The sequence below is a fragment of the Stegodyphus dumicola genome, chromosome 9, assembly GCF_044657685.1.
Source record: "Stegodyphus dumicola isolate Sdum_Otavi_A_Nest chromosome 9, ASM4465768v1".
Classification (NCBI taxonomy): Eukaryota; Metazoa; Arthropoda; class Arachnida; order Araneae; family Eresidae; genus Stegodyphus; species Stegodyphus dumicola.
The window spans coordinates 123,104,390-123,131,899 of record NC_140776.1 but is presented as its reverse complement, the minus strand read 5'-3'; the positions used below and the strand labels follow the sequence as shown (position 1 = coordinate 123,131,899).

General features: G+C 34.0%; 1 protein-coding gene across 1 annotated transcript in view; it reads right to left on the bottom strand.

The window, feature by feature from the left end:
* LOC118202477 (polynucleotide 5'-hydroxyl-kinase NOL9-like) overlaps positions 1–27,510 on the bottom strand; it is a 131,894-nt gene that overhangs the window by 48,175 nt on the left and 56,209 nt on the right. The window contains exons 5-6 of the mRNA XM_085824039.1: positions 27,167–27,266; positions 2,753–2,850 (exon numbers count right to left, since the gene is read on the bottom strand). Coding sequence (XP_085680165.1) covers positions 2,753–2,850; positions 27,167–27,266 — 198 coding nt within the window. The remainder of the gene's footprint in view (positions 1–2,752; positions 2,851–27,166; positions 27,267–27,510) is intronic.

The following is a 27,510-nucleotide window of genomic DNA, read 5'->3' as shown; positions in this document are numbered from 1 at the left end:
CTTACTTTCTTCACACAACCCATTCTGTGTGCTTTATAGTATAATTCAACATTCTCTCGGCAGTGTACCTATGAGGTTGGTAAAAGTTAAGTAGTCCAAAACTCCTGTCAGATGTGAAGCAAATTACTGCCATGTCTAAAATTACTTACAAAGTCACATAAAATTTTAAATAAACCTCTTACCTAAAAAAGAACTTGCACATTCTTAAGCTAACAAAATCAACTACAGCTCGTGGTGATGTAATTAAACAGGAACAGTCAAATTCTTTATAAAAAAACAGTCAAATTTTTAATAATTCAAGCTAATTCAAGCTTTCAAAAATGAATTTTGAAAATTTCAGTTCAACAATGTCATTCATAATCGGCACAACATAGACATAATGAAATTTAAAGCAAATCATATTTCCATCTGTGCAGGTAAGGTGATAAAATAAAATGCACATATTAGGTATAGCATTACAATGAAATTCACAGTTCAGATAATAATATACAGATTATATCATTAGGAACTGAAAAGATATAATTTAAAACCTTCAAACCTCTTTTTTTGTTAATGGAAGGAATTTGTTGTGGATCTAATGAGATGTGTTGAGGAGTATTCACTCAGAGAAAGTGATCTCCCATCCTTTACTTTGCTGGTACAGCCCCGCTGTAATCCTAATGCAGCACCGCTGAGGAGATAAGTGGGACCAAATAACCCATCAATCACCTATTTTCATGTTTCACTAGTTCGAGGGGGGGGTTGGAAAAACATGATGTGGCAAATGTGTCTCGTAGGTCATGGTTCAATCCAAATTTTATCCTAATGATGAGAGTCCGCCATTACTAACAGATGAATATGCATGTCCTGTGAATGAGTCTTTCACTGGGCAAATGGTGAACTGGTTAGGAAGAATGGCCCTATGCCTTTAAATAAGTTACTTATATTTTACCATGACAGAATCTTTAACAAGAATATCCACATCTTTATCAAGATAAGTTTTTACTTCCTTGTACGAAGTAAAAAGGAAGTATTGTAATAGCAAAAAGTTTCAGGCAGCATATTTCAACGAAAATATCCATTTTGATCGCTATTGAATGCAATTTAACGATGTTTTTGCGTGATATCTATACGTAAGAACAGAATAAAAGAATCGTTTTCTCCAAAAAAATTATAAAACTGCTTTAAAATTAATTCTGAAGAGAATTTTTCATGGTGTCTGTACGAACGTATGTACGTAACACTCTTTTCTCCAAAAAAATTATAAAACTGCTTTAAAACTTATTCTGAAGAGAATTTTTCGTGGCGTCTGTACGAACACTCAAAACGCATAACTCAAAAACGAGTAGCCTCAGAACGTTGAAATTTTGTATATAGGACTGCTATAACATGTAGATGTGCACCTCGTATTTTGGTTGCAATTGGCCGCACCAAAGATATATAAATATATTTATATATATATCCACTCTGTTACCCGGCTCAGTGATCTCAGTTTCTTTACTCTTATATGTTTATAATATGTTTGTAAATTGTATATGTTTAAATATATGTATATATGTTTGTAAATTGTACATTTTTTGCTTTAAAAATGATTGAATTATGTTGTTCTTATCTTCCGGTTAAGGTTTTTATGTCTTTAGTAAATCTGTATGCAATATTTTTAGAATTATCAACAATTTTAAAATTGTTTAAGTGCCGCTAAGCCTAATAATGTTTTTGATGGTGGCTATTGCTCTTGTTTACATTTGAAACAGCAGGATATCGGATTTGTTGCCAATCTAGAGAAACTTAGCTTCGCAACAACAAAGATAACACCTTCATTTATTATTTAAATCATGCTTAATCCTTTCTGGAATTTTTTCGAGGAAATAAGCATTTCAGATTTACTTCGTAATTTTTAATACATATATTTTGAGTTTTTATGTATTTTTGCTTTGTCGCAAAGTGAAAACTGGATTAATTGAATGAGAAATACTCAATCGTCTGTGAAAAACTGTTTCTTTTTTGTTTTGTTTGCTTAATTTCTTTTATACATAGTTCTAGCTTTATTATAGTATTTGAATAGAACATGTGGCAGCGATTAGATAATTCTATTCTTTAAATGATATAAATTTTGTGCATTATGAGTTATAATATGAACGAAATATAATACTGTTAAGTGAATCTAGCGCCAGAGTGTCGCTGTGGTAAACAAATACTAGAGTGAATTTTAAAGAATGCATTTATTCTATTGTGGTTTATGCGCTGTCGGCGAAGTAGATTTAATTCAATCCAATAAGTTTAAATGAAATGCAAGAAAAAATGCGTATAATTTAATATTCTGTACAAGGAAGTCATGTGGTGTACACATGAGATTTTTTATTTGGGGGGAAAAACTCATAAAGGTGATAATTTTATGTTAAGACACAGTTATGTAAATAGGATTTTTATTTTTTCCACTAACTGCAACAGCAAACTAAAACCTTATTTACATATCAAAGCCCTAGTGAAGGATGACAGGTCTTCCAAGAAAGCTGTTTTTTTTTTTTTTTTTTTTTTTTTTTTTTTTTTTTTTTTAAATACAAACAGATTTCCCTAAGGATGCAAATAACAATACACCTAACACTTTGTAACAGAACTAAGAAGGATTTTGTATTCACGAACAATGAATGGTAAAATTGAAAAATGGGTTGGTACTTGTACGATGAGGCACTGTCATACATTTCCATCAATCAAAGATTAATTTTAATTTGATATTGATATATTTCTCTTCTACATAAAATTGCTATCTTACCCAGCAATGGTTTGGTCACTTTAGTCAAACTAATTACACCTGGAGGAGTAAATTCTGTTTGGCCAGGATCGGATTCCAGATAATAAACTTCTTGAAACCTAGAAATTTTCAAAGATGAAGAAATTTAATTCCCTATTAAATATAGATTTCTAAAATTTAGTTTAAAACAGTCATAAAAATCATATAATGTTAAATTAATATTTATTAGGTATGATAACAGATTTGGGCATTTATATACAGTACAAGAAATTTTATGTTATCATTCACATATAGCCAGTAGATGGCATTTAATTCGATTGCATTTGATGTTATTCAGATAGTGTTATTGAATTGCGGAAGATCCACCTGTTGGATATAAAAATGTGGAAAAAATACATCACTTATTGTCATGAACAATTTAATTGATATTACCAAAATATTATTTAATAATTAAAAGAATCTTTACATTGCCAAATGTAGTCAGCCATTTGCAAGTTCTCTTTTATTGAATGACGGATGCCCTTCGAGCATTAAGATCAGGGAATACAGCATAGATCAAATAATTTCCAGAAATGCTATGAATCGTTCTCAGTTTAATGTTACATATTGTATAGTTAGGATTCTTACAAATTTAAAAATTAAATACTTAAAATTAAAAAAAAAAATTACATTATTTCCAACAATCAAAAAACAAGATGGCAAAATTAAATAAATTAGTACACTAGCAATAATTAAATAGTAGCATTAAAATTCTTCAATGAAAACATGTATTGCATCTGAAAATAAAATTATGATCATGCATCTTTTTGTTACGTATCTTTTTGACAAATTCCTTGAAATACATATAAATATAATACAATTAAATACTTTGTATTTAGTTGACATATATTAGACTACATCTAATTTATAATATATTTAAGAGCTAACTTTTACCAACATCTGCTGTGCTATTAAAAGATATTTCTAACTCCATAACTGGTACAGAATCAGATTTTATTTTGGTACACATATATTTTAATGATCAATTTTGCTTTCTTCCACGTCAAACATTTCTGCCACAAAATATTCAACATGAAAACATGTTAGAATAAAATAAGAAAAATAAATATAAAACTGCCCTTGTTTACACAAAAAATGATATTTTTCTTTCTTTTCAAAAACTGTTTGGAATAAGACTTACAACGTATGGAAAATGAGTGAGCAAAGAAGAAATTGATAGTCTAGTTACCTTTACGTACACCAGTGTTTAAGACAGTGTTGCTGCAGGCTTAACAAATGGCATTTAAATTTTAAAGTGGTGGTTGGTCTTAGTAAAACTTTTTAGTAAGAAAAAACAAATGGTAAATTATGAAAGCATGGTCGATGCCAATGGCGTAGCTAGAATTCCAGCGCCCGGAGACAACTGAAGAAATTGCATCCCTTTCTGTGTGCCAAGAATGGAAAACTTAATTAAAAATTTTGTAGCTTTAATTTGATGCCACCTGGATGGGATGCTGGGCCCGGGGACAGATGTTCCCCCCTTGCCACACCCTAACTACGCCACAGATCAATGCTTGTTATAATGGCCTCTCCCATCTTATATCCACTTTACACCAGTGGTGACTATAACAAAAGATGATTTAATTGTTCAAAAGAATAAACAGTAAAGTTAAATTAAATTAAATTTAAATAATTCTCTTGCGCCATTGCTGCAAGGAATGAAATTTGAATTTAAAAAACATTCTCTATTCGTATAAAGCAAATTAAAGTTAATTAAAATTTAAATTTTAAATTATGAAATTTTAATTGCATATAAATAAATGATTAATTATTGCTGCAAACTAATTTACAATATCATTTAAATTCTGAGAGCATATGCAAATTAACTGCATGTATCTAAAAACATGAATAAATATAAAATTTCATAGTTTAAAATTTAAATTTTAATTAACTTTAAATTTGCTTTATATGAATACAGAATGTTTGTTAAATTCAAAAGAAGATTTAACATATTCTCAACAGTTGGGAATTTTTTGCACTAGCTGCAGTAGAAGAGTCGTCATTATAATAAGCAATCCTACAATGAACATAAACTGGTTCTTTAATAAAACACAGATTGCTTTTTAATAGTTTATTTTGCTATATTGACAAGCAATGTTTTAAAATAATAAAAGCTACAAAACATACATAAACAAGATAAATAAAATCCTATAGACTGGCAACAGCTCATCCTCCCCCCAACCGTGATCTAAATGGAATGAAAACAATACCAGCCAACAATTTAAATAAAATGAGAAGAACCAAGGTATTAAACATTCTCTTTAAGAGAAATATACAGAACATTAATTTTTTTATCAAACACAATTCTAGATAAAATGCTCCAACTATACAAATACATTTTTAATACTATTTGCAAAAATATTTTTTCAATTGGGGGGGGGAAGGAAAGTGGGTCAAAACACAATACTTATACTTTTAATTAAAATATTGTTACGGTATTTTCTTCCTTCACGCTCGTACAAGGTTCGTGTGGATTTGGAGTGAATAACGATGACACTTGATGAAGTATCGAAACACACTTTATTTACCAATATTAATCAGGACAGCTACAAAGTCACTTTTTACAGTCGTCGAAGATCTACTATAAACACGCTGTAACAATCAGCGACACAGCCTTCACACTCTCAGGCTACAACGGTGAAGACAGCTTCCTGCAAAGCACCTGAGTATAGCTCCCGACTCTTCAGTTCAGTCATTCCCGGAGTTCAACACGCTCTCTCGTCGATGCACTAACCGCGATACACTACGAGACTCTTTCGATGCACTCGCTGCCCAGCAGTCAACTCGATCCACTCCGTAGGGATTGACTCGCTAGACGAGATACCAATTTGATACTAACTAACTCGCACTTGAGACGAGGCACTCTGACTCGCCCCCGCGATGAAGCACACTAATTGACTGTGGAACAGCAGGGTTTATATAGTTTTCGGCTTGTGTTCGAGAACATTCTGGGCTAAACCGTTAAGAATTCATTCCAGAAGGTTCTCCAAACGTCCATGGTATATCGCCGATTTTGCTTCCAAAATGGGCGATTTCTCGCCAAATGTGGCAACTCTGCCTTCCCTTGCCATTTTATGGCAACCTTAAAACTTCTTTGCGGGGAAGCCATCTTACCGCGCCTGTACATTTCGTAACAATATTTCACGAATATGACAAAAATTACACTATAAGTAACATAGCTGTCAACCTCGAAAAATGAAAAACCAGAAAGAAGACTCTTGCAACCCAAACCTGGCATTTCGGCAGTGTTTTCACACTGCACAGTGACGCCATTAAAAAAAAAAAAAAAAACTTTTAAGTTCACTTTGTAACACATGATTCAGTTTATTCAACTATTTATAACTTGATCTGGATATAAAATGCATGATTACATAATCTAAATTTTATGTTCTTTGTCTAACTTCATATTGTAAATTTCTTACAATGAGAAAACTCCGAGCAGGGTAGGAAATCTTTAATTTGTCCAAGTAAACACAGTAAAAATAACTAACCTACATACTACAGGGTTGCCACTCGAACAGGTTTTTTAAGAAAATTCTAGTGAAGCCATGAAGTGCACATGGCTGCGCTGAGGGCAAATTAATTATGACATGACTTGAAAACATAAAAAATTGCAATTACAAGATTTTGATTAAAAAAAGCTATTACAAACACACAAAGCATTATTATTATAACTATTACGAATATAATAAGAGTTTTCCCCTCAGTAATTTTCAAATTCATTTTTTTTTCTTCAAAACTAAGAAAACTTGTTATACAATATTTACATTATAACGAACATTCTCTTCAGCAATCAACTGTACCACAAAATTAATTAAGTCCAAGTAAATTCCCTTTTTAATTACATAAAAAGAGTATATAATACCAGAAGTGACTGTTAATGCATCTAAAATATTTGCAGTCAATGACATTGACATACATTTATAATAAAATGTCAGCACAAATATAATTAGTTAAAAGCAAAACTTAAACATTCCGTAGGTCAGTCAAAAAGTTAATTGCACCTCTTCGTAAAAATTTTTGTCAAAGCCTCTTTTGATGAAACTGTCTAGCAACACTTCAGACATTTAGCTGTATCATGTGATGTAGCAGCTTTCAAGAGACAATTTTAATTTATCTGATAATCAGTTGTAAACATGTCTCAACAGCTGCAAGTGGCATCCAAATTGGAAATGTGTGCAGCGAATCGTTTTTTTGTGGGCGAAAAGGTGCAACTGCTATGAAATTTATTGGCAGTTGCATGAAGTTTATGGTGAAACTGCAATTGCTGTGAAATTTATCGGCAGTTGTATGAAGTTTATGGTGAAAATGCAATGTCACATCAAGCTATCGAAGTGGTGCAACATGTTTCAGAACGGACGTACCGATACTGATGACGCTCAGTGCGAGGGAAGACCAACTGCCACAATTCTGAAATTGCTGCTTGTATGAATGAATGCATTCTTGCAAACGGATTCATAACAAAAGATGAAATCTTTAATTAACTGGATATTTCTTATGGAAGTGTGCATAAAATTATTACCAATGAGCCTCAATTTCATTTGTGCTGATGGGTGCCTCGTCTACTGACGAAGGAACATAAAGGGAAGCATTTTGAAAGTGAGTTGAAATTCCTGCAACATTACCAAAAGAAAGGAAATGAATTTCTGGACAAAACTGTGAAAGGAGATAAGGCTTGGATTCACCACTTTTCACCTGAAACGAAACACAGCTTCCTCGAGTGGGAACATTCCCACTTCCCCGACTCGGAAAAAATATTGAACTGTTCTATCTGCGGGAAAGATGATGCTGACGCTGATTTTAGACAAGGAAGGTTTGGTGTATAAGCGATAAGCAACGGAGGACGTGGGCACTGTCCCTTTACCAAAAGGTTAATCGGTATAGCACCACGTCCACCTATATCTAGAGCCTAAAGAGGAATTACAAGACGCCACGCGCCCAAACCCAGAGCCAAATTCAACCCGGGGGCAGTCCAACAGACCAAATGCCCACGAAAGACAGTCCCAACAACCGCCCAGGCCCCACATTTATTAAATAAAATAACAAAAGCATGCAGGGCCAAAAAGGGCGAGTTTGGACAATAAGCAAAAATTTTACAAAGGTGTAATACACACAAATATAGAATATACATAAGCTAAAGTACAGTCTGATGTTGGGCAGCCCAATAATATAAAATGAATAAATATAGACAGTAGAATTAGACTTAATGACAATATAACATAAAAATAGAGAACATAGTGAAATAATGAATGTAAATGATTACAGCAATACACAGAGGATATACCAAAAGAAATAAAAAGTAAAAGAATACAATGTAACAGAATGCAATAGCGGTACAATACACTTGATCACGTGGTATTGTGGGAAAAACATGCAATAAGGCTAATTATACAATTATGAGGAATAAAAATAACATATTTAGCCTGCATAAAAGTTAACGAATATAAGATACTATACAATACTACACAATATTACAATACAATACAATACAAAAAAAAAAAAAAAAAATTAACATATTTTAACCTGTACTAAAAGCCAACTGATATAAGATACTATACAATACTATACAATACCACAATACAATATGATACAGTAGATACAATACCACAATATAATATGATACAGTAGATGCTATACAATACTATACAATGGAAATACAAAATACATTCAGTGTTGGTGACACAAAAATACATTTAAAATTGTCATGACACTAGTGATGAAAATACAAAGTACATTCAGTGTTGGTGACACAAAAATACATTTAAAATTGTCATGATACCAGTGATCCTAATGCAGCAAATAAACTGATGCAGTTACCTGCATAAAAGATAACTTATATAAGATACCATACAATACTACAATACAATACAAAAGCTAATTAAACAATTATAATGAATAAAAATTAACATATTTAACCTGTATAAAGCCAACTGATATAAGATACTATACAATACAAAACAATACCATAATACGATACGATACAGTAGATACTATACAATACTATACAATAGAAATATAAAATACATTCAGTGTTGGTAACACATATATACATTTAAAATTATCATGACACTTGTGATCCTTATGCAGCAAATAAATTGATGCAGACAGTTAAATGTGTTACTATACATTTGCAAAGGATGAAATATAGACTTAAGTATGCCACAAATTATGAACATATATTATACCGTGAAAAACACAAAATACATTCAATGTTGGTATAAATACAATGGATATACTTAAAATAATGGATAATGGTTGGATATATTATACAATGAAAATCTCTAGCGACCCCAATACATTCAGTGTTATTATTACACAGAGAATTAAATGTATGATATTACATGGGCAATTGATGAAAAGAAGACAGTAACAGTATAATGTATAGCCAAATATGCAAGTATATGGTATACCGATGTTTAACAGCAACTGACAAACAATGTACCATTAATACGCCCAACTAGATATGCCAAGATATTATATACTATTATACAGTGAAAAACGCAAAATACGTTCAATGTAGATATTATCATAGTGCATTATGAGGGAATACAGACAGTTATATGTTTGATAATACATGGGCAAAAGATAAAAATAAAGACAATAACATTATTATTCATAGGTAAATATGCAGATTTAATATATTCAGATATTTAACAGCACCTGGTAAAAAATGTACCATAAGTACATTGATAGCTGCTATGGACAACAAAGAGACTATTAGGACAATACATATGCAACAGATAAATATGCAAATTCAATATATACAGATATTTAACAGCACTTGATAATAAATGTGCATATGCAAAAGATAACATTATTATTCGTCGGTAAATAGGCAAATGCAAGATATACAGATACTAAACAGCACCTGGTATTAAATGTACCATAGGTACAAGGACAGCTGTTATAGACAATATTACCTGGTTGTACTTAGAAAAAGATGCTGAGAGAGAATATACAAATATTTGACTGCTGCTATACACAGTGACTTATAACAGATGGATTACAATAGATTACAATGGTTACAAACACTTCAGAGCATAAAAGTAGATGGGTTATAATATATACAAGCAGTTGAAGTAGTTGAATCATATGTCGATATCATAAGGCACAAAGATCAAGTCCCAGATTCATCAGTTTGTCAATTAAACGGACTATCTTTTTGACTTGATGCCGTTGCTTAATCAAAAAACGACTAAAGGCAGTCCTATCCGTTGGTGGAAAAGGAATATGGAATTCAGTAGTAAGTGGACAATCGATTAGATAGTGTTCTGGATTGCCCAGTTGTCCACAACTACAGAGTGCTCAGGAAGAGAGTCCATGTCTCTCGAAATATAAGGGAAAAGGCCCGTGGCCCGTAATGTAGAAGATCAGCTGTGGTGGCATGATTAATCGGTCTAAATCTACTTTAGGGACATGGGCAAATGCTCGGCGACCAATTTCCTCCGAACTCCATGCATTTTGCCACAAGGAGATGGCTGTGAGAAGTAAGTGACGCTTTAGATTAGATACTGGGCGTGAAACCGTCAAGGTCTGTGTTATCTCGTGATTCTGTGCTGCTTCTTTAGCAAGCCTATCGACAGTTTCATTACCGTAGTTCCCCACATGAGCTTTTGTCCATTCTAAACAAATGTGTAGATTTTTATGTTGAGACAAGCTAGTTTGAATGTCCACAATAATGGGGGATGAATGCAGAGGATTTAAAATGGCATACAATGTGGAGAGACTATCAGTAAGAACATAGGAATGTGAATATCGATGATTAATGATTGTTTGTATTGCTTGTCGAATAGCAATAGCCTCACTCTGGAAGACGCTGTTAAAAGAAGACAGATGGCATTTCCACTGGTGAAGAGTTGTCTGATCTTGCAGTATGGCTATATATGCACAGCCAACCTGATCTTCCAATTTAGAGCCATCAGTATAAAAGACCAGATCAGCATGAGAAACTTGATGACTCGGTTTGAGATTAACTTTAACTCCCGTACCATAGAGGGAGGGGTGTTGATCTTCTCTGTTTATTGCTGCTTCATAATCATGGGAGGAGAAAGAGTGATCTCCAAACTGAACTGAGCAGCCAAGTTGTCTAATCAACTGATAAGCTGCGTCCTTTTCAACCGCAATAGGTAAAGGCAAGACTCCAGCTGCAACTGCGAGGGCGTTAGTTGGTGATGTGCAGAAGGCACGAGTGATATTTAAGAGAAATGGTCTCTGTATACTATTTAAATGTCGGACTTTGCGTCCTTGCATTGGTGCTGCCCAAATTGCAGCACCATATGAAACAATCTTTTCAGTTACTGTTGCATATAAAACTTTAAGAAGATGTGGATTTAAGCCCCAGAGGATTCCCTTCGTAAGTTTAAGGCGTTGAGCAATCACAGCAGTACGCTTCTTGAGATCTAACACATGGGGAATCCAACTGAGTTTGTCGTCGAAAATAATTCCAAGGTATTTAAGTTCACGTTTAATACGAAGACGCTTGCCATTTATGGTTATTCTCGGCTGATGAGTCATAGAACCACCCTTCTTAGGAATGATCAGAATTTGCGATTTCTCTTCAGAGATTTGCAATTTAAAATCTTCACATCTAGTCTGAAACAAAGAACAGGTCTCCTGTGAGTTTGCTTGAAGTTGATCACGAGTCCTACCTCGCACTATGAATGCGGTATCATCGGCATAAGTAACCACAGTTGTATGTTCAGGCCATGGCTGCTTAAGGATAAGATTGTATGTCACATTCCAGAGAAAGGGGCTCGCACATGAACCTTGCGGGCACCCTCGAGTCTGACATCTATGTACCAGGCCTCCATTATAGGAAATGATCAAATGTCGATCGGACAGATAATGTGCAAGAGTATTATATAAATTGCGGGGGCAATTTGCATCTCTTAATGCATATAGAACTGCCGGCCACCACAACGTATCGAAGGCGCTCTTTAAATCCACTGAGATAAACGCTGTGTGGTGGCCGGAGAACTTATTGCGCAGGATGGTATCTTGAACTTCCTTTAAAGCGTGCAGTGTTGATCTTTTGGTGCGAAAACCGTATTGAAAAGGACACAGATAATTTGTTGAGTGCAAATGAAATCTCAATCGTCCCATAAGAAGTTTTTCAAAAGTTTTGCCAAAAGCTGACAACAAACAAATAGGGCGATAAGAATCGGCACGGGCTGGATCACGGTGTTTCTTTAAAAATAAGATCACCTGGCCAATTTTAAAACATTGAGGAAAAGTTCCACTATTGAATAGCTTATTAAACAGGCTTTGGAAGAGACTGAGATTGGTGCTAATAATCAATTTGACAATACGATAATCAACACCATCTGGACCCGGTGCGCGCTTATTAGGGAGTTGGCGTAAGACTTGCCGAATTTCTTGAGTAGTAAAAATAACATCGTCTGGTGTTTGAAGACTAGAAGTTTGATTTCGAATAGTCTGATGAAAGGAGGAATCAGTCTGGGTTCATGGCCAAAGAGTGTCATAATTAATGCATCTTATTATGAAAAATTAAAATGATTGCCACTATATCACTTGAAAATCAATGGCCTAGTAAACTGTTGAAAGGCATTGGGCTTCTGCATGACTATGCAAGACTGCATGCAGCAAAACAAATGTGTGACCTTCTGAAAAGGTTTAGGTGGGAAGTGTTGGATCACCCTTCTTATAGCCCAAAACCATGAAAACAGAACTTTCAAAGCGACGATACCACTTGGATACGAGGTGAAAATTGCAACCCAATAATGGTTATCAGGCATTGGACAGGATTTCTTTGCAAAAGGCATCAAAAAACTTGTACTACACCTTGACAAATGCTTAAATAATGGAGTTAATTACATTGAAAAGCAGATTTTGAATGGAACTTTAAGATAAAGTTATTGTAAAATTTCTATCCTGTTTTGTTTTCTTAAGCAGTGCAAATAATTTTTTTGACTGATCCTCGTAATTTTATATGCATAAAAACACAGATTTAAAAATAAAAATTAAATACAATTCATTTCATCTAAGTAATAAATGAAATCAGAAATGAAATTCATCAATTTTTCAATGTTACATATAAAGTTTTAAACACTGAATTTTTTCCCACCATTAATCGTTATAAAACTGTCATGAATGACAGCTTTATTGTTTTGAAAAGTACTAAAAATAAATTCTGGAATGGAAGTTAACTGTTTACAAAATGGCAATGGGAAAGCAGTTCTAATATATCCTATTAAATAATACATAACTGCCAAACAGTCAGCTCTAATATTACAACAGTTGCTAAATTCTGAAAGATAAAATACATATACGTAGTGTATTCGGAAACTAAGTACCGTTTCATTCTAGCGCCGTCGCAGTGCTGTGGTAGGCGTCCCGCGCATGCACACTAGCCTTTCTTGTTCACTGACTTTCAATTGTCGCCATTTTGGTTGCTCTATGTTGTGTTTTCAGTTTGCGGTGCATATTCAAAATGTTTAAGACAATTAGTTCTCCCGCTGACTGTGAGATTCGTGCCATGATTAAATTTTTGAACGCGAAGAATGTTAAACTGGCCGAAATTTATCGTCAAGTGACAGAAGTTTATGGTGAATACACGATAAGTGATGGAATGGTGAGAAAGTGGGTAAGAATGTTTAATGCAGGTCGAACAAATGTCCATGCCGAGGCTCGGAGTGGTCGGCCTTCTGTTGTCACCTATGATTTGGTAAGGAAAGTTGATGAAGCAATTCATGAGAACAGACGCTTCACAATGACAACTCTTTCAGAGGCATTTCCACAAATTTCACGTACTGTTTTGTTCGAAATTGTGTCTGACCGCTTGAATTATCACAAACTGTGTTCCCGATGGGTTCCAAAAATGCTCACTGATGTTCACAAAACAAAGCGACTTGGTAGTGCCCTGACATTTCTCACACGGTACAGTGATGAGGGAGAAAACTTTTTAAACCAAAATTGTGACAGGTGATGAAACTTGGGTGTGTCATTTCACACCAGAATCGAAGCAACAATCGATGGAGAGCAGACACACTCATTCTCCGAAAAAAACAAAAGTTCAAAGTGACAATGTCATCACAAAAAATCATGTGCACTGTCTTCTGGGATAGGAAAGGAATTTTGCTTACTGAATTTCTTCCCAGAGGTGAAACCATTAATGCGGCACGATATTGTGAGACTTTAACAAAACTAAGGCGTGCCATTCAGAACAAACGAAGAGGAATGCTCAGTAAAGGAATTGTGTTGTTCCATGACAATGCTCGGCCCCATACTGCTGGTGGCACTCAATCGTTAATTCGACAGTTTCATTGGAAGCAGTTCGATCACCTGCCGTACAGCCCGTACTTGGCACCGTATGACTATCACTTGTTCCTGCACATGAAGCGCGAGCTTGGTGGCAAGCGCTTTGGATCTGACAATGACATGAAAAATGCTATAGAGTCGTGGTTATCGAAACTGACGGGAAGTTTCTTTGACGATGGTATACAAAAACTGGTCACCCGCTATGACAAGTGTTTGATCATTGGTGGAAACTATGTTGAAAAATAGTTTAAGACATGTATTTTCATGTAAAAATAAAATTGGATTCGAAAAAAATGTTTTACTATTTTTTTTTTTTTTTTTTTCAAAACGGTACTTAGTTTCCGAATAAATTTTATTATTCGGAAACTAAGTATTATAAATAATTATAAAACTTATTATAAATAATTTTTTTTTAAATAAGAAAGATGATGTTAACAGACATTTGATGAAAACTTTTAATATAAGCATATAATACAAATTAAATATAACATATCATTATTAACCAAGACACTCTTTCTACCATGGCATTCTCATTGATAAAATTAGAATTAGTTTTAAAACACTTCAAGATCTGCATTATCAGTCAAGCCTCTATAAAAAAGATCAAACTGTACAGCAGCATAATTTATAAAAGTGTTTTAAACACTCTTACGTCTGAACATTGTTGAGAAGTGCTCAGCTGCGGTAAGATAGCTTCCCCGCAAAGTGGATTCAGGCTTGCCTGATTTGGCATGCCCATTTCATTACAAAATTGGAGCTATGCTATAGACAGAGTGAGAACATTAGAATTCTTACCGGTTTGGCCCAGAATGTTCTCAAAGGCAGGCCAAAAGCTATATAAACCCTTCCTGCACACAGAGCAGCAGTGTAACGTGAAGAATATCTTGAGTGTGTTATGTTCTGAGAGCAATCAACCGAAGTGGGAGCTGCTTTTAGTGTTTTGCTGTGATGCTGTCTTCACCGTTATAGCCTGATAGTCTGAAAGCTGTGTTACCAATTGTTTCAGCGTGTTTATATCATTGTTTTTCGATGATTGTACACATGTCTTTGGAACTCTCCTGTTAAACACTCATGAATAAATTGTGTTTTGTTTCTTCATCAAGTGTTATTATGTATTACTCTAAATCCACAAACCCATAGAATGCAATGAGACCAATTCTTTAAATTGATTTTGATCTACCTGCAGCTGCAGAATTTATCCATTCACTTTCATACAGAACATGCAGTAACCGCTCCATACTATTCTCACATAAAAATTAATTAAATGTAATGAGCTTAGGATCTAATGAAGAAATGTCTTTGACCACGCTATACTTAAATGGGCTTCCTTAACTATTTTTGATGCAAGCTTAACCAAAAGGGTTCTGCACTGAATTCTCTCATCTTTAGTTCAGACACTCTACATTCAGCTAAACCCGCACAATCAGCCAATACCCACATTTACATCTGCAACATTATTATGAATGGGTCGATCCAGAATATCTGATTTTATCAATTTTCCAGGAGTTTTTGGCTCCTTGCAGTAGACAAATTCTGAAAGAAGCTTGTGTAACATGTTATAGATAGTTGTGTATCAAAAAAGAAGATCAAGCTGTCAGAAATTATTTTAACAGAAATAAAAAGAAATTTTTGTCAAAAAAAGCTCATCTTTAACGGCTTCTCTCAGTCTTTCAACTCGTACAGTATTTGGCAGTTCGGATAATTCTATATATTTTTTTCCAATGAGGAAAAATATCAGTAGCTCTCTCAGCAACAGGTATGTTTTCACACCATCTTAATTCCCCCAATTTTCAAAAAGTCGTAAAGTAAGTTATGGTAATAAAATCTGCTCGTTGAAGCAGGCCAATCTTTAAATACTTAATGCACGTTTTCAAATAACGTACTCGGATTCCAGTCAGTAGTTCTATGCCCAGCTTTAAAGGCACCATGAATGACCTGCAAACCACATGACCCAATATCTAATATATGACAGTCATTATTATTTGTTAAATTTTCTTTTAAATTTCTGACGAATTTAAGATTGACATTTGGTGCATTCAAAGATACTTTGAACAATTTCTTTTTATCTGGTTCTAAAGTTCCTTAAATGAATAATTTAAAAAAGAAAGAAAGAAAGCACTTCTCAGAACGTTACTAGAAGTAGCATGTCCCCAATGTAGAGAAATATGATGTCATACAGCGTGAGAGTAGCACTCTCACCTGAAGTAAAAGTTAGATGGGAATGGCACATTAAGCCATATCCTTCGATTTGTAGAATTTTCCGTACAGTGATTAATTAACTGTACATATTGTAAATAAATATTTAACTTAACCTTGTCGAATATAGATCAATCACAGATATAATGTTCTTCATACAGAAACATAGATTTTTAGAAATGGTAGAAGTTTCGTCTTAGAATAAAACCCCTTTCGTGACATGGTGCATCGGTGCCATGGACCTTTGGCCAGTTTAAAAATTTTTGTTTTTTAATTCTGGATTAGCACTTTGAAGCCCAAAGACTGCCAAGGTAAGCCTGTATTTTCTATTTTTGGTATAATGGAAGATCTTATTGTTAAACTGAAATCGAAACGAAAAGTATCGAGAACCGCAGTGTCCAAGGTATTAAAGAAAATCGAAACTGAATAGAGTAAAGATGATAGCAGTATAAATGTAAATGTCTTAGAAGAAATTTTATACCAGTTAAACAAAAAATCAAAAACCTTGAGTGATTTAGACTCTCAAATAGAATGAGAATTAAAAGTCGAAGCGGATGAATTTGAACTTGGAATCACATCTGTTTTGGGATATGAAGAAAAAATTCAACTGTGGCAATTTAGAGGAAAGAAAAAGTTAAAGGAATTGAATAAGCTCGAAAATTTGGATTATGCAAGTAGGGAAATTTCTAATGAAACGGTTACAGAATCCAAAAGTGAAAATAACAAATTCACTCGTCTTCCAAAATTAACCATCACTAAATTTTATGGTGATCCTTCGGACTGGTCAGAATTTATCGGTCAGTTCGAAAATGCGATTGATAAAAATCCGAATTTATCAAAAATAGAAAAATTAATTTATTTGAACTTGGCTCAGCCGCCAAATCTATTTCTGGTTTCGCTCTTATTGAAAATAATTATGAAGCGCCTCTTGAACTGTTACATTCCAGATTTGGGCAAACGAACATCTTAATTAATATGCATTTAGAACAACTCTTAAGTATTTGACCTGTTAGAAATCCAAATGATGTAAACGGATTAAGAAAACATTTTGATCACACTGAAGTACAGGTAAGAAACCTTAATTAAAAATAGACGAAAATTGGGATTTAAAAAGTCTATTAGACTTTTTGAGGAACGAAGTATTCAGTAGAGAATGCATGGCTTCTGTTAATTATAACTCTAGAGAGAAATATTCATGATTAGAAAAGTCACTACTCTTCAAATCTAAACATTCTCCCACCATAACAAGCAAGCTATCTACAGTTGAATTATTACTTGCGTCAGTTCTGCGGGAACAAAAGTTATAAGTCCCCAGATTGCAAAATTATAAGTGTGGAAAAGATAAAAAGAGATTTTGAAAAGCAAGGCAGATGTTTCTTACGTTTGAATCAAAAGCATCAAATTAAAAATTGCAAACAAAAAAATAAACTGTGCCTTCTGCTATAATAAACACCCGAAAGCCATTTGTTATTCATTCCATCAGAAAAAAGATAATGATAAACTTGAAAAGAAAACATCGGATACGAGCATTATTTCCGCTGTTTCGTCATATATTTCTGATGAAAATAGATCTAATAAAATATTATTAAAAACTGCTTCTACATTGATTCAAAATAATGGCTCAATGAGATCTTTCATAACTAAAGATGTATCTAGTAAAATGGAGCTTCCGATTGTTAGAAAAGAATCATTTTCTGTTTATTCATTTGGAGATAAAACTGCATTAGAAAAAAAAAAAAAAACCTTTAATGTTATTAAAGCAAAACTAGAAAATGTTAGCGATCCCAAACTTAATATATATATTGAGCTTCTTGAACCGAAAATATATCCAGTACTGCTATCTCCCCTCCAGATTTGGACTCTGCTAAGGCAAATAATGTTTTACAAAATTTACAATTAGCAGACTGTTGTAGACAAAGTGACAAAATTGATATTCTCATAGGGGTAGATTTCTACTATTCTAGAATTACTGGTAAAATTAAAATAATTTCAAGAAATGTAGTAGCCACAGAATCTTTATTTAGGTGGTGTTTGCAAGGTAAAGTAAATAATGATCATGGTGAATTATTAACTATGAAAGTAACAGTAAATGAAAAATTGATATCAGATCAAGTACAACAGTTTTGGAAGCTAGAAAACTTAGGTTTAGAAAGTGATACTCAAAACAACAGAACTGTTGATTCAGAAATTCAGAAATCTTTCGAATCTGATATCAGGAAATAAGAACGGCACATACCAAGTAAAATTATCTTGGAAACCGAATTGAAAACATTTAATGGAAGATAATAGGGATATAGCACTTGAAAGGTTTACGAAATTAAGTAGCAAATTTAAGATAACTCTCTGTTTATTAAATATACAGAGGTTTTAAAGAATTACGAGTTAAAATATGTCACTGAACCAGTTCAGGAAGACAATCAAAATGATAAGACCCTATTTTATTTACCTCATAGGGCAGTCATCAGAAATGATAGAGCAACAAGCAGAATAAGAATAGTTTATGATGCTTCAGCTCATAAACCAAAGACACTTTCTCTAAATGACTGTTTATATACTGCTCCAAACTTATATCCTGATATTTTTGATTTATTGATAAAATACAGTTAAATGAAGAAGACAGGGACATTACATGATTCTTTTGGAAAGATGATCCTGATAATAGCAATGAAAATTTGAAAACCTTCAGATTTACAAGAGTTTTGTTTGGAGTAAAATCTAGTCCCTTTTTGCTGGCTGTTACTATTAAGCATCACCTTAAAAAATATTGAAAAATATATCCTGAAACAGCAGAACTCTTAAAAAACTGACTGTATGTTAATGTCATTATTGGTGATCAACGAAATTTAGAACAAACCCTGAAAACAAGTTTAGAAATTGAGAACACTTTTAATGAAGCTAGCATGTCACTACATAAGTGGCATACTAATTCAAAAGAACTCAACAACATTTGGTATCACAAATAATTTTTGACAGATTCTTCATCAGTTAACTCAAAATGTTTTCTTTTACAAACCACAGGTTGTATTTTTGATCCTGTCAGATTTTATGGCCCTTTCACTATAAGAATAAAGTGTCCGATTCAAGAAATCTGGTCTGCGAAAATTGATTGGGACGATGAACTGCCACCTGATCTTAGTTATAAATGGAAAGCCTGGTATGAAGAAATTGAAGAACTGAACCCCCTCAGGATTCCCAGTTACTATTTAAACGGAATATTAGATGTAGACGTGAAACAAATAGAATTCCATAGCTTTTCTGATGCTAGTTTGAAAGCTTATGGATGTGTGATATATCTAAGAATAGGTTTGGACAATGGAACATTTCAAAAAGTTTCTGTTGCTTCCAAGAGCACCTCTGAAATCACTTACACTTCCTCTTGGGTGCGCTTTTATCTGACAGATTGAGTGATAAAATCGCAAAATGTTTAAAATACGAAGTAATTCCCTTCCATTGGACTGATTCTCAAATAACTTATTTTTGCATTCATAGATCTCCTGAAAGATTTAAACCTTTCGTCAAAAACAGAATTTATGAAATTCAGAAACTAATTGAAAGCAATAATTGGCATTATTGCTGTGCGAAAGATAACCCATCCGACCTCATATCTCGAGGAACTACTGTTGCTAATTTAAGAAATTGTCAACTTTGATGGTATGGGCTACCCTGGCTTTTACAATCTTCAGAATTTTGGCCCTCTGGTAATGTAAACGTTGTTGAAGAAGAAAATTTAGAATATAGAAAGAAGTTAGCTTGTGCCCAACAGTATAAATGTATCGTACAAGAGAAGGCTGAATTACTTGATATTTCCAAGTACTTATGAAAATATTAAGAATAACAGCTTGGACTAAATGCTTCACTTTGAAAACTAGGATGCTAGAAAACTTGACAGATGCTCCTACAGCTAAAGAGCTTAAAGACGCAGAAGAATTCTGGATCTGTAGAATTCAAAGAGTAACATATAATTCGGAAATTTCGGCATTCGAAACTTATAAAAACATATTTAAGAAGTCAACCATATATTCCTTTTTTCCATTTTTAGATGATAAAGGAATCTTACGGCTTGGAGGAAGATTACAATTGTCCAATTTCAGCACTGAAGAAAAACACCCTATCCTCTTGTCTCGAAATTCAAAATTTACCAAACTGATTATTGAAAGAGAACATACGTTAATGCATAGTGGAGTTACAACCACTTTAACCAGCCTTCGAAAAGAATACTGGATATCGAAAGGCCGACAGCTTGTGAAGAAGATACTTAGAAACTATCTTATTTGTAGAAAGTAGACAGCAAAATCTGCTCAGCAGATGACTGCACAGCTGTCATAGTTCAGACTCCACCATTTCTTGTTTCAGAAATGGACTTTGCTGGTCCTATTTGGGTTAGATCAGCAAGCGGAACTGAGAAATCGTACATAGTTACTTTCACCTGTTGTGTTACCAGAGCCCTTCATTTAGAGCTAGTCTCCAGAATGTCAACAGAAAATTTTTTGATGGCTTTTAGATGATTTGTATCAAGACGAGGACATTGTGACACAATTTACTCGGATAATGCCAAAACCTTTCAAAAGGTAAACCCACAATTCGAGCATTTTTCAAAAATACTGAAGGACTCCAAATTTCAAGATTTTATTGCCAGAAGATCAGCTGGAAATTTACTGCAGAACGTGCTGCATGGTGGAGAGGGTTTTACGAACATCGGAATTTTATTGATGGGAGAATAAATAACCCAAAAGTTAAATTTCTGTAAAATACATGCAACTTTATAGTTAACTGATGGAAAGAAGGGAATGACAACAGAATTTTTATAATCTCCTAAAACAAGAGTGTGCTTTTTGATGTGCTGAGATGAGAATAATTCCGAGTTCCATACTCAAGGACCCCATTCCGGATTTGAATTCCTGGGATATTTACAAGATTCCTTGCCAGTGTGGTTTAATTTACATTGGTCAAACTAAGAAAGCCTTAAGATTTCACGTTAACTTTTAGTGGAACATGAGGCATACATTAGAAAAAAGGAAACACAGGAAGTCTTTTGTTGGCCAGCATTGTTGGTCTGAAAATCATACTTTCAATTTTTCTGCTGCCAAAATTATTCAAAAAATATCTTCCGTTGGTGAACTGGATTTTCTAGAGGCATTTCACATTTAAAAAATCTTTCTGTTCTAGTTAACGACCCTAATTCCAGCATCTTTCCCTTCAGCTTTTAAAGAAATTATGTTTTAGTTCTGGTTTCATCAATAGATGGTACCAGTAGCTTGACTCCTGTTCACGTTATCTTGTCTAATCACTATATCTCATCTTGCTCATTTGTGCTTTTGCAGCTGAGGATGATGGTTCGGTAAAACCATTGAAACTGGTCCTGTGAAAATTTGAAAATATAATGCTGTTTTCTGTTGTTTGACTTCTAAATTAATACTCCTTCAATAAGCTGCAACCATGGACTCCACTGAGGATTAAGAATAGAATCCGTCCAATCTGAATTAAAAAAAATTTTTTTGCAGACATTCTACAGCTAAAGGAAAGAAATAAACCTGTTTAAGAATAGTTTACAATAAATTGAAGTATTTTATATTTATGTAGCAGCATACATAAATAAAAAACGTGACGAGGACACCATACGACTTCCTTGTACTTCCTATTAAATTATATACATTTTTTAACTGCATTTAATTCAAACTTATTTCCTCCAATTTCATTACATATATATATTTTTCTCATTCAATTAATTCACTAATTCTCACTTCCCGGCATGACAATAATACATACAAACTCAAGACATCTTTATTAAAAATTTTAAAATACAGAAAAACATGAAGCACCATATACACTTAAAAACATTTTTTCTTTAGAATTAGAGTTTCAACACAAAAATAAGCAATCTGTCCAGTGGGCAGGAAGTGAAATTTTTTGATGTACAAAACTTTACTTTCGCTACTGCTATAAGGTACTTCTCCCGTCTTCCTATCGTGCCTTTGTGGTGAGGTGGTCTGCACGCTGGGCCGGTTCGATTCCAGGCGAAAGCGTTGCTAATTTTTCATCTTGCCTGCTTCCAAAAAATACCTAATGTTTCTATACTGACGGCCGAACTAAAAGGGTGTTGGACGATGATTCTCCGCACCCACGATTTGGCGATTGGGTCCCCTAAAAATCCCAGTTGCCCTTTAAAAGGGGGAATATAAAAGGCATTTCTCCCACCTTCCTAGCATGCCTTTATGATGAGATGGTCTGCACGCTGAGCCAGTATTCCAGAGGTCTATGCTTCGATTACCGGCGAAGGCGTTGCTAATTTTTCATCTTGCTTGCTCCCCCCCCCGAAAAAATACCTAATGTCTCTACACCACTAAGCAAAAAGACACTGAAAGACTGGTGTACAAACTAACTTAATTCCCTGTTTTACTAAGAATTTCAAATGTATACAAATGATAGCTTTGTTAGGCTTAATAGCACTTAAACAACTTTTAGTTTCTTGATAATTCCAAAATCATTGCATGCAGATTAAATTTCTAACCTAAATCAAAACCTTCTCTTGGTGAGCCTCCGTACTGGCTAATTGCGCACTTTAACTTCAGCTACCTTGCAATGAAAATGCTACTTTGCTCCCTTTGCTTTGTTGTGCTGCTAACTATGACATTATCTAAAATGTGATATTCTATATAAAAACTGTGGGGTGCCTATGGCTCTCATGATCATGTGCGATGAAGAATATGTTTTGATAATTAGTTCGTATTCAGCAATAAGAATTATATTTGATTTGGCCACGTCTGTCTACAAGTCTCTCCATCAAGTGTCATCTTTCTAACTATGCAATAAAATCTCTAAGTTATAATGCAGAGAACCACTGTCAATCCGTTGCAGCTTTTTCTAAGTTATCTTATAATATATATGTTTGGTACGGCCTATTGCAACCAAAAAGGGAGGTGCTCAACTACATGTTACATCAGTCCCATATACAAAATTTCAACACTCTCAGGCTGCTTGTTTTTCAGTTATGCGAGATACATAAGTATGTATGTACACATGTCACACACACAAAAAAAATTCTCTTTTGAACCCACTTCAAATTAATTTTACAATCTGTTTTGGGAAAAAGATTCCTCTATCCTGTCCGTACATACAGATGTCATGAAAAAACATTGCTTAAATGGATTCAAGAGCGGCAAAATGGATGTTTTCATTGTAGTGTGATATTTAAAATTTTTCGTGATTATAATCTTTGTACGAGGAAGTAAAAACTGTGTTTTAAATTTCATGATGATATATCATCATACCGATAGAATTAGCTTCAGAAGTATATCACAGAATATTGCCTGGAATTTCAAAATATTATTAACTAATAAATAAATAAATTTAGAAGGAAAAAGCCACATCAAATGTCATGAATAACATAAAAATAGTAATTTATATAAAGACTGAAAATAATCAAAAGTTAAATTACAATAATCTGTGGTATTTTGGCAAATACCGTTAGAGTTATAATAATACTAAACAGTTAACCAGATGACTGATTATTATTATCTTTTTAAAACTGTTACCACAAAACGACAAAAAAAAAAAAAAAAAAAAGGCATTTATTAAAGAGAAAAAAAGATTTTGTTTTGTGCTAAATAATATCCCCTTTTTCTACATGAAGAGTATAAGGTGGCATTATTATATTTAACACATCTGTTTCTGAATTTGGCCACGAGTTCCGACACCGTTAGTTTCTTGAAAATAAAATTTAGTTTGGATTATCTAAAGATCAAAACAGAAAATAAAATTTTGAATTTGGATCATCTAGAAACCAAAACAACAAAAAATCAAATTCAGAATAAATAAATATTTTGTCATTTAACTAAACAAAATATCACATTTTCTTGTGTAATTTCAAAGTTCGATAATCATGATATATCCACAACACTAACGATGTTCAAAAGCTTAGCAGTTCAATTATTTTTTTTATAATGCACAATAATGATTCAATAAACATCAATAGATTTCTTTTAACTTGATATTACTAGAGCAATAACTCCACCAATTTTTCTTGGAATTTAACGTAAAATTGTATAGGCAAATAAAAAATAGGAGGCAAAGCAAACAAACAAGATAGAATGTTAAGTAAACACACATTTATAAAAATATTTAATAACGTGTAAAAGATTATAAAGTTTTACTTATCAGGTTTTTTAAACTGAAGATGACAAGACAGAAAAGAGCTCTCTAAACCAAGAGGTGGAATTTTCTTTCATTCAACATGCATACATTTCTTGTTCTTTGCAAGAACATGCAAGTCATGCTTCTTGGATTTGAAAGGTTACTGGAAACTTATTTTACCTTTCTGAAAGACAATCTGATTGATGCTGTCAAAATTAGCTCTACATCAGCTGATGTAATGATGCTCGTACTATATACAATTCGTCAAGAAAGTGATTCGCTTTCAGTACTGCTGCAAAAGTCACTTTTTGGGGGGGGGGGTGGATTGCCGTATGAAATTCAACCATTCCAAATTTTGGTTAAAATATTTAAATTCTGTGACCTTTTTGATCAACTCTGAAATTCCCTAACTCTTCCTGGTTTTCCAGGTAGCATGGCAACCCTGATACTTTTGTGCAGATTAAAAAAAAAAAAAACTTAGCAATACACTGACTACCAATAAGTATTTGGACACCTATGCAAATGACGATATCTGCGGTCCCAAGGTACGCCACGGACTCCGCCGGTATATATCGTGTAGGAAACAGCATTGGCTTTAGTCGTATGCAAGATGCCTCGTAGTTTGGAGCTCTCTGATTTCGAGAAAGGTATAATTATCGGGTATCACAAATGTGGCCGATCCTTAAGAGACATATCTAGCGATCTAAAGTACCCAATATCGACAGTGGCCTATGTGATTAAGAAGTGGAAGGTGAGCGGTGATTGTCAGAATGTGCTCCGAGTCGGCAGACCAACGAAACTGGGGGATAGAGACCGACGAGTGCTGTTCAGAGAAATTCGGAAGAACCGCACCTAAGCGACAGCCCTCATCCGCGAGGAGTTTCAGGCATCCGGGAGTATTGTTTCAATGAATACCATCCATAAGGAAGCACATCTGCTTGGTTTTCACGGTCGTGCTGCTGCCGATAAGCCTTTGATCACAAAGTCCAACCGTGCTGCTCGGTTAATGCACATCGAAATTGGACCGTAGATCAGTTGAAACGGGTTCTTTGGAGTGAAGAATCAAGATTCACCCTTTACCTTTCGGATGGCAGGGTCTGGGTCTGGCGTCTACCTGGAGAACGTCTCCTGCCAGAATGCATTGTGCCAACAGTCAAGTTCGGCGGAGGTGGAATTATGGTCTGGGGATGTTTCTCCTGGTATGGGCTGGGACCCTCGGTCCCCATTCATGGCAAGCTCAACTCCGATGCCTACGGCACTATTTTGGATGACAATGTGCTTCCTACGTTGTGGCAGTTTTACGGGTTGGACCCCTGTTACTTTCAGGATGACAATGCCAGGTGTCATGTTTCGACATTAACCAAGGCTTGGTATGGTGCCAATGGAGTTCATCGAATGGACTGGCTTGCCCAGAGTCCAGACCTGAACCCTATCGAGAACCTCTGGGACAAGTTGCACCGCCGAATTCAGGGGTGCACTACCCGTGCAAAATCGGTGAAGGAACTTCTATGTCTTCTCCAAGCCGAGTGGAAGAAAATACCACTAGCTGTCATACAAAGACTTGTGGAAAGTATACCCCGGAGGGTCCACGCTGTAATTACCTCTCGTGGAGGCTCTACCAACTATTGATTTTGAATAAAGTTAGTTTTTCTTTTCTATCACAGGTGTCCAAATACTTATTGGTAGTCAGTGTATATTGTATACTATGTAAAACAAAATAAATTAAAATATTAACTGATTAAACCTTTAGTGGAATCTCCACATAAAAATTCTTTGTCTACAATAGATTAAGACAACTCCATAGGTGTCAATCTCCAAACTGGGATGTTCACATGGGGGGGGATGCAGTTTCCAGGAGGTTTCAGTATTGCACAGCGATGCCATTTTAACTCTCTGTGCAGCAAGACTGCCTTCATCCAGTTATGAGATTTTGTCACTTGATACATAATGGCTTATAATTTAAAATATTTTCCTTTCTTTCTTTCTTTAATAATGTAAATACCACCTTAATGAACACAAGTATGTGAAAACAAAGACTAAAATAAGTAATTATATAAAATTAGCTAATAAAAGTTGTTTAAATACAGGTCTTCTTGCACAGATACAAAAAGCCATGCCGCTCAAAAGATTAAAAGAAGACTAAATTCATTTTATAATGCAAGGTTGATTATTGAACTGTTTATAATATGATTCTTATACATTCATATTTTATTAGATATTTTATGTCGATTGGCTAATTACATTTTGCAATTTCCTTACACTTTTATGCTGAAATCCCACATAGGGAAGGTAAGCTTTAATTTATCTTAAGTACTTTCAAACACAATGCAAATAAAATCAAATAATTAGCATACAAGCAACTGTGCAGGCACAATAATGTAACATTTACTGATATAAAGCAAAAATTAAATAGAAATATTAACTGGTTAAACATTGATTAAGTTTGACAAAATATTCTATGGACATCTATAGCAGATTAAGACAATTCCGGTTAAATAAAATTTAATGCGAAGAATTATGCTCAAAATCATTAGGCATAGGTGGATGGAATTTGCACAATTTTAAGTTTCATTACTTTAATTTATTGCTTAGAAACCTTTACCTTAAGAAAAGCTAAAAAAAAAAAAAAAAAACTAGCAGATTCTGCAAACTACTGGGAAATGTGATGAAAAATTGTCATTAACAAGTTAAGTGGTAAAACTGGGATTGTTGGCAGCTAGGAATTAAATACATTGTTAGCTGCTAACAGTAAATGTGAAAAATACTAAAACTCTAGAAGAAAAATGTACTCACGTATGCAAAGTTTTATTGATCAAAAAACGAACTAATGATGATTTTCCACATTTCTTCGGTCCCAAAACTAGAATCCTTGGTCCAGGCTCATCTTTAATTGCTAAAAATGTTTTACATGACTATGAAAATCAGATTACTCATTCACATCACTTACAGAAACACTATTTAAAGAAGCCTAAGAAATGCAAGATCAAAATATACTGAGACTTCATGAAGTTAAATGTAACTATTATAGAATAATACATATCATGCTGTAGATATGCTTACTGAAAGAAGAAGATATTCATTTACTTTTAGGAATAACTTGATTTAATTTGTTTTTGCCCGAAACCTGAAAATTCTTA